At 44.9% G+C, this 9109-nt stretch overlaps 1 protein-coding gene across 1 annotated transcript in view; it reads left to right on the plus strand.

Moving 5' to 3' along the window:
• The window catches only part of ARHGAP40 (Rho GTPase activating protein 40), a gene marked incomplete at its 5' end in the record, with an annotated part of 10681 nt that extends 5241 nt beyond the window's left edge, over nucleotides 1-5440 (plus strand). Inside the window, 5 exons of the mRNA XM_010132959.1 lie at nucleotides 666-872; nucleotides 1133-1273; nucleotides 2834-2994; nucleotides 3978-4033; nucleotides 5259-5440. Of these exons, the coding sequence (XP_010131261.1) occupies nucleotides 666-872; nucleotides 1133-1273; nucleotides 2834-2994; nucleotides 3978-4033; nucleotides 5259-5365 (672 nt within the window). The remainder of the gene's footprint in view (nucleotides 1-665; nucleotides 873-1132; nucleotides 1274-2833; nucleotides 2995-3977; nucleotides 4034-5258) is intronic.
• Between the last annotated feature and the right edge of the window lie 3669 nt (nucleotides 5441-9109).

Raw genomic sequence — 9109 nt, forward strand, 5'->3', positions numbered from 1 at the left:
CAGGAATCCACATGCTCTTCCTCTTCAGTGCGTTAAAGCACTTCCCTGGGGAGTGAAAGGTGGAGAGGGCTTACGTTGTCTGTGGCGTGCTATGGTAGAGGGAAAGAAGTTCAGTCTTTTGGTTCATGGTTAGTGATACCATCTATGAAGTATCATTTACATCTTTTTTAAATTGAAAAAAACCTGCTAAGCTTTATAACATCCTTCTCTTTTCTGATCAGAAGGCGTTTCAAATCCTTTCACCTACTACTTTTTGGGTGAATAAACGCCGATGGGATCAGCTTTGCAGGCAGTGCACAGCCTCTGCCTTCCTGGGCTTTATGTGCACTGTGGTGGTTGCTGCTGCTTGCTTTTCGTTTTTGTTTCCTCCCGAGTAGTTCAGCTTCCAGGTAACAAAGGCAGGGCTGCCTTAGCACCCTGCAAACTTGTGAACATTTAGAGTGCTGGAACACATAATCCAGTCAAAGGTGATCTGTCCTGGGTCATGGCTTTGATGGAGGCATGAGGCAGAAGAGATGATCCAAAAGAGTTTATTTTCCCCCACCTGGGAATAGCTTGTGGATATCAAGAAAAAATGCCGATTAAATAATCTCTTCAGCAATTGCCACAGTGTTTCTTGAGCTTTATTGGTAATGGATGTCCTAAGTCTCTTCCCCTCTCTTTAGGCTCTACTTGAGTTTCTCAGCAAAGTGGTTGCCAAGGAGAAAAACAACAAAATGAACCTCTGGAACGTTTCCACAGTCATGGCCCCAAACCTCTTCATGCACAAGGGGCTGCCAAACAAAATCCCTGAAGGGAAGGAGAAACAGCTGGCCGAGGGGGCTGCTGACGTCGTGCGGATGATGATCCACTACCAGGACTTGCTCTGGACAGTAAGTGGTGCAGGTTTTTTGCAGTGTGGTGCAGCAGTGTCTCGGTCTAGTTAGAACTGGAATAGGGGAAGGGACAGTCTTGGAAATTTCAGAGGAGTTAAACGTCTGTAGGCAAAACCTCTGGCTGAATTCCAAGACTACCTGTTTGCAAGGTATATTTTGTCTGTTTTATCATAAAGTGATGTCCAGGCTCTGAAATGGCATCCTCATCTCTGCGTGATTTGGTTTTATTCCTGTTTTCTCACTTCTCCCCTGCCCAGGTCTCTTCTTTTCTGGTAGCTCAAGTGAGGAAGCTGAATGAAAGCAATAGCAAGAGGTACCAGTTCTGTGACAAGCGAATTAAAAATCTGTTGCGGAAGATTCATGCTGATAAAGACAAGGTGGAAAAGAACCAGGCAGAGGTGAGTTAGTGCTTGGAAAAAGAGCCCTTTCATAACTAATGCTTTCATGATAATTTGGAAAACTCTAAGGAGTGATGCTCTTTGAAGAACAAGAGGGAGGAATATCTGCAGAACAATGAGAAACAGTTTCCCAGACTCTTTTGGTCGGATTGTGGCAAAACCTGATCCCAATGGCAAGAGTACTAAATACATTTCAGGTTACAAAACACTATGTTGAGACGCTGCGTGGTTGCAGGTGAGACCAGGAGCAGGAGTGTTGGTCTCTTCCTCACATGAAGAGCAGAGTTTGTATGGCTCCAGGTGTCCCACGTGTTTAAACAGGCATATCGGCTGTGATAAAAGCAGACTTATTTTCATCATCTTACAGCAAAAATGTAGGCTATTACAGCAGTATAAAAGTACATTTTGCATCTCATTTTCTTGCTGCTCCATAACGCTGATGGTCTGTATTAGGAGGGTTTGAGGACAAGGTTCTTGCCATTTAAAAGGAGGTCATTGAAATGGCTTTACTCCTTCTCATGTTGGTGCAGACTGGGATTTTTTTAAGCAGAAGTTACTACCAGATCTCGTTGAGTGTCAAAGCTGGGAAAACATCCTTGGAGTCATTCTGCCCTTTCTCTTTGGTTACCACTGTTAGTTGAGTGTTGGTCTGTGGGATACATCGCGCAGGGCTGGGTTTTAAGTATTGGCTAGCAGTGGTGGTGCAACTGGGGTGCTCTAAGGACATGAGCTAGGCAGAGTCTGCAGGTAGAAATAGTATGTGGAGAGCTCGAATCTGCAGACCTGAAGAAGAGTTTGTGTTCTCCCTAGCCAGTACATCACTGTTGAAGGTGCTGTCGTTTCAGAGGGGACAACTACTCTGAACAGGCAGTTGAGCAGATGACCTGATGTTTAGGAAGTCCTGTTAGGTTGGACTATTCTAATGGTCTCGGTGTTGTGTGCTGCTTTTGCAGAGGGGTTGGGATTGCAGAATTCACTGTGCTGCAGTTCAGACCCCATTGGAACAGTTCGATTTTCTCCACCAAAGTTCTGAGAGGTTACTTTGTGGAGGAGTTGATGAAACAGTCTTGAGAAAACAGCACTTGAACTCTGCTCTGTGATGGCTCAGAGCTTCCTTGCTTTGGAAAAAACTTTTCTGAAATTCAGCAGTCTGCAGTTCAAATGTCTGAACTCCTTTTTCAGCGATTTCAATGAATTCCAGAGATGCCTATGAGGCTTGTGCCAAACAGTGTCAAAATTTGGTCAGATCTATTTTCCTCAAAGCTTGTGTAGCTCCTGGTGCTGGTGCAGTGTTTGAACAGCAGAGAGCACCAGCGCACGCTGCTGGAGAGCGGTGGGCTTCTCCCCAGCACCGAAGCACTGGGGATGCTCACCTCGATGCTCCTGCAACCCTCCAGCCTGGAGCATGCGGGGGATAACACACATAATTCTCAGAACAGCTGGCTGGCTGGGTTTGATCTGTCACATTTCCGATCTGTTCTGAAACTTGATGTTTTAGCTGATGACAAAGTCTTTCTCTAAGCACTTTCTTCTTTTTGCCTCTCTGCTGGCCTCGTTCAGCCTTCCAAGATTGTGAAAGTCCATGCTTCACTTCTCCTGAAGGATTCGCTAGAGGTGCATTTGAACAACGCAACCAGAGTCGCTGATGTCTTGAGGCAGTTTCAAAAGAACCTGTGTCAGAATGGCTGGAGTATTGTCAACACTGTCAACCTCCTCAAGTGGTAAATTGCTTTTTGTCTGTTTTTTTTTTATTATTATTATTTTTAAAGAAAAAACAGTACTAGGTGGTCTAGTTGCTGTTTTCTGTGTTCCGGCAGAGCTGACGTGGCAGCACAGTGAGCCTTTAGGAGACTATTCTCTGTTCCTTAGTTCTAACGTTCGGCAATAGCGTGTTGGAAGGGGTAAGCAACTGTTAGTTCAGCTGAGCGATCCTGTGACTGTGCTCAGCAGTCAGGAGTCGCCCCGAGGCTGCTGGATGGCAGGTGAACTTCACCAATGTGTGCAAAGCCTTGCTGAATGGAGAGTGGGATAACATGGACATTGCAAAACAAACTCTCTCTAGCTGTGCAGGAGAAAACCATCACCTGTGTGAAGAACCTGCCTGCAGCAGAGTTTCCAACATGCCTGCATTCGTGTAGGAGCTTCCTCAAATAAGCTCTGCAATTCCCTCCTATGCTGCAGTGGTGAATTGCTGAAAAAACCCACAAATGAGCAAAAGAATCCTTGCCTCCCTGTCAGCATGCCTGTAAGCTGTATTTAGCTGGTGAAGTGTGAGTGCATCTCCTGACTGTCTCTCTGGCTGGAGATGTCCGGGCAAGGAGGGCAGATGGGAAGTTGGCTGAATATGGGGCAGCCGGGACCAGTATCTCGCTTACAAGCCACTACAGCTGCCAAAATCTTCCATCAGATGAGCTTCTTCTGAACAGGACATCAGTTCTGGAGGAATTCTGCTAATGAACTTTGAAATTTATGCCTGTTGTCTCGCTGTGAAAGTAGTGGAATGTTTACTTTGTTCCAGTTCTGGGTGTCCTTTTCAACAGCTGCCCTGTTCTGGAGGATCAGTCAGGTCTCCATACCATGGCCTGTAGCTTCCTGGAGCGTTGCTGGCCTCTGAACCATAAGGAATTTTTTGGAAGAAACTCTGCTAAACCTAACCTGCCTCTTGCAGAGCTTCGTTAACTTCAGTGTGTTTTCCTTTCTGCAGTAACAACTCGATGGAGTGCACAAACTTGCTCCTGTATGAAGTGGGAGGCAATATTGGTAAGTCTGGATGGTAACTGAAAATAAGGACTCTGATATCCAGGTTTTATGCTTAACAGGAGGGAGTTATTAAAAGGATGAGATTTGGAGAGGGGCTCTAGAGTAAAAGTGTGGGTTAACCTCTCCTACAGCAACTAGCACCTGTCAAAGCTCTTCGGTTGATAGTTCACATCATCCTGCCATCACTGCAAAACCTTTATAGTGCGGGTGTGTGGGAAGGACAAAGCCTGGACTTCCAAAAATACTGATAGATCTTATTCAGAAGCTGCCTGTCAAGAAAGGTGGAAACTCGGGAGTCCAGAAGCCTTGAGGACAGAGACATGCAAAACTTTGTCCATCTTAAAAACAAACCAACCACCCATTCTGTTAAATGTACCACATCAAACTCCCTCTCCCCTCACCAATAAAGATTCGTGTTTGGAATTAAGTGTAGAACTTAAAACCAGAAACTATATTCATCTAAGTAAAGGGAGGCTCCGTCCTGTGCCACTAGGCTTTTAATTGTCTGCTTCTTATTTGAGCTTTAATTAAGTGCGGTAAGCTGACACATGGCATCTGTCCTAATGACTGACAGCTCTGGGTGTGAGTTCTGTCTGCTCTCAATCACCTTCTGGTAAAAGAATCCCTTCTAACTTGAGTGGAAGTTTCCCAAGCCCTGTAGTTAAACGAGCTGATGATATTCATTAGTCACCGATTTCTACACGTCGATAGGGTAATGTCATCAGAGGGAGAGAAGACTTAAATGTATGATCGCAGCAGCGTTTTAGGGGTGTCTGAGAATGGAAAGGAATTCTTGCGCCCCGTTACAGCTGCTTTTGGAGACTGTTGTTTACTGGAGTGCTTTGGCTGCCTCTTAGAGTTTCTCGTAGTAGCATCTGTAGAAGAAAAACTCTGTCCCTGGAAACAATTCAGCCTCTGGGTCTGATCACTTTGATGGTTTTCAAGAGCTGACGCTATTGGGTTTTAAAGTTAGCGTACCTTTCCACAAAGGTCAAAGCTTGGGCTTAGTACAGTTCTAAGAAACATTCATTTTAACACTAATGACTAGAACTTTTCCAGATCTGTGGAAACACTTGTGAAGGGTTGCGCTACTGAAATCCGTGTGAACAAATACCAGCTTTTAGGAAAACAAACACACAAACATGAAACACCAAACCCCAAAGCCTAGCAGCTCTAGGACTAAGGATGTAAGAAATACTTTTTTTCTGAATCTCTTGTTTTGTAGGTGAACATTGCCTGGACCCAGACGCTTACCTCTTGGACTTGTACCACATCAATCCCCATGCTGAGTGGATAATTAAGCAAAACCCATCTTATCCTCGGATGTTCTAAGAAAACCACGAGCAAAACTAAGTATTTGGTTGAAGTCTTTGGAAGGCATAATAAAGCCACGGAGATGTTCCTGGTGGACTCTCAGACTGGACAATGCTTGTGTGTTTGAAGGAAAACCAGCTTTATGTACTACTTCCATGACAGCTGGCTGCAGGAGCGTGCAGCCTCCATGCCATCAGGAGTGTGGATAACAAGCAGCAATTATTGTTATGTAGCAGAATTTGCAGGGGGGATGATTATTCTTAAACAAAATATTCCCCCAGAACAAACCCTGCAGGGATTGTGCAGCAAAGATGGAATGTAAGAGAAGAAACGACTTCATGAAGATAGGTATCTTCATCATCTTCTATCTTCTTGACAGAAGACATTTGTTTTTTCTGGGTTTGCTCTTTCTTCTGATCAGATCCACGTTTTGGAGGAGAGACAGTAACAAATGCTGCAGTGGTACTGACGACATCCGTTTGGTAAGATCCACTGTTGACTCTTGCCCATCACCAGAAGGAGTTGTGATCCTGGGTTTCATTAACAAGATGCTCTTACGTTCTTTGAGTGAAAAAGGATGCTTCCAAAAAGGCCAGGTGGGATGAGGCCAACATCCTGTATTTAATGACTACAGTTAAATATATACATGCAACACGAGAAAATACCTTTCCCTGGACAAAAAGCATGGGACAGACAGCAGCCTTTCAAATGTCCCGTGAGATAGGAGAGACGCCTGTCCCGTGCAGCTCTGCTGGCAATGCAAAAACAAATGCACAGGTTGCCACTGATGAGGCTGAAACATGCATTTATTTTGCTGGACAACCTATATATCCATGGATAACCTAGAAAATACTCTGGAGTTAGTCTGAGGTTAGTAATCTGACCTGGCCACGTGCACTAAACTTCTTCTTGGAAGACTCTGAGTGAACACAGACAAAAAAACCTCCATAAGACATGTGGTGGCTGAAATAAGAGCTGTGTGCCTGTCTCTGGTCTCGCGTGGGTACTGAATGGAGCCTTGGCTGCTTGGGCTGCACGTTTTCGTCCCACGCAGCGGCAGTGTGGTCGCTGTGGTCTGGAGGGATGAGGGTAGAACAGAAGTACCTCGCATCACTGCATACGACCTCAGCTCACATTAGGCTGCGCTCATGGAAGAGGAGTGCAGAAATACTGCTTTCATCTGTGGTGATGCTGAAATACCTCACGTGAGGGAACCTACTGTGCAGTTACAGGGCATGGAACAAGTAACCGTTTCTGAAAACCCAATGTCCTTTTTTATATTCTGTTTTTAAACAATGTTGGATATTTATTCGTGTGGCAGAAGCAGGGCTGCCCTGCGTGTGTACACTCGAAGTATTTCATTTGCCAACTCCTCGCTGCACTAGTGACAACCTCCAGTATTAATTCTTTTGGTAAATGAATTTGTTTCCTTTGCAATCTGAACTTTCCCTCTGCTTTTTTTTTCCCCCCAGGCTGATGTGTAGCTATCCCTAGTCATTATCTCAAAGTCCTGGTTCCTGTTGTAAGGGCACTTCATTCGGTGGCTTGTCTGTGTGGCTAAATCCTCTTGGTGGTTAAGATCCTTGAGGAAGAGGTGAGCCATAGTCCGCGTTCCCTCTAACCTGCTCTGAATACTGTGTGGTGCTGCTGATGTCTTGAAGTGATGCATATATTAGGGAGTTTGTCTTTTTTCTTTTGGTTGCGGTAATGCAGATGCACTGGCTGGTGGGATCATCTTTATGTCTTTTTAAGAACCATAATAGAAACTTGCAGAACAACCCACCTTCCAACCCTGACCCAGAACCTCTGTTTCCTAGGGCTTAAAGTGTGCCTGAAAGGGCCCGATTCTTGTCCTTGAGGATGAAAGATCAAGCTGCCTGATGGTACCTCTTCACTCCTCACTTCTGGAAATGTTTGTTGCAGTGATGGAGCTCGGCAAAGAGCAAATGCCAGACACGTGGCACTCTGAGAAATGCTTGACGCATAAAGGTGGTGTTGTGAGCTCAGAGATCCTTTCTAAGCCGAACTGCATCCCTGCAAATCATGTAACGCTGCACTTTCCCGTCCCTTGTAAGCCGTTTATTGACCCTACTGGCTTCCATACATATGAGGGGGGAAACGCGACATCACTGCTGCTGTGCACAACGAATGAGTGGGTTCTTTTGAACACCAGACAGTGTGACTCAGCGCTGTGAAAAACAGGGTTGGTAGGAGATTCTCACGAGACACACACCAGTTCTCAAATATGAAAGGAAATAGAAAAAACCCTTCTCTTTCCAGATGATGAATACGCCTTTTTTATTTTTCTGTCCTATCTTTGTACCAAAAAGTACGTATGAAATTTTCAGCCACTGATGTGCAACCTAATTCTGAGTGCTGGCTTTTAATAGCTTTTTTTACAAATTTTTAATTCTGTTTTTAAAATTCATTCATTCAATGAAGCAATAAAAAAAATATAGTAAAATCTCTTGGCTCCAGTTTCATTAGTGGCAGGATTTGCCTTGTGTCTGAAGAGGGATGTAGCCGGGGTTTAAGTGCACTTGGCAGGAGTTTGTGATAGCTTCAGGAGAAGTTCCTCTTTGGAACTTCTTGTGGGGTAGCTGCACAAGAACAATCCAAGGGGAGGAAGGGGAGGTCAGACTTGGGTTTAGAAAGCCCAGAAAAAGGTTTGGAGCTGGTGGCTTGACAGCACCTGAAGGTCCGTTTGGAAGCACCGAGGATTAGTGAACTCTGAAGGAAGAAGAGCTGTCGTTAAAGGTTTAAGCTTGATGGAAGATGTCCATGTCCCATGAGAAGTCCCCTTCCCACCCCCTCAGTCCCTTCTCCGCTGAGCTGTGCATGGCGATGGACGTGCTGGGAGGACTAGCCAAGCTGGCCAGGAATCGTAGGAATCTAGTCTGGTTAAATTATGACTAATATTAGAGCGTTCAATAGTCAGTGATGAAATGTGGCATAAATCCACTGCTACTTGTTTAAAAACAGCAGCAGCAGCCTGTCCAGTATCGCTGGTAGAGAGGTGGGACTTGCTTTCCTATCCAGCAACAAAGACAGGGAGAAGGATCCAAGCAGCTGTAGAAAGCTTCCAGAGCGTTTATCGGAGGAAAACACCAGCTTATCAAACTCATTTCACCCATTCATCTTCAGCAGTATCAAAGCGCTAATCTCCCCCATCCCCAAGGGCTGTTTTTGATTGATCGTTACCCAGCGATCTGCCCTGCTCGAAACAAAAACCCAATATTTATTCTGTATGCAACTTGAAGTTGGGTGTGCTGAGATAACAGAATGTAGCATTAAAGAATCTTGCAAATGCTGGTTAAACATATTTGTGGATGAAGTGGGACTAAAATACCACACATTAAAAAAAGTCTTTTGCTTCAGGAGAAAATACTTGCAAGTTACAGGGTCTTCACAGGAACAAATGAAGCTTCAGCTCTTGGAGGGAAATGCCGTAAGAAAACAACTAAATGCACTTCATGGAGCAAAGTAAGTAAATGTCAGCAAATACTGTGGTGAACAAAATACGGTTGTGTTGGATTAACTCTGTTCTTTCTCCTCTTCAGTCCCCAAAACTTCTGTGGTTTTGCATGCGGAGAGAAGGAAACTTTAAAGTACTCTCAGTCCTGCATGGTCTTGATTGCGCCCCAGGGTTGCAAATGTCTTCACCTTGGGGGGAAAAATAGAAGAGGCCATAGGAATTTTCTTTCTGATAACTTACTAAACTTTCTGCTGCGCTGCCAGACCAGTTGGGAACTGGCCATGGCA

This window comes from Buceros rhinoceros, unplaced genomic scaffold (genome assembly GCF_000710305.1).
Source record: "Buceros rhinoceros silvestris isolate BGI_N320 unplaced genomic scaffold, ASM71030v1 scaffold19513, whole genome shotgun sequence".
Taxonomy (NCBI): domain Eukaryota; kingdom Metazoa; phylum Chordata; class Aves; order Bucerotiformes; family Bucerotidae; genus Buceros; species Buceros rhinoceros.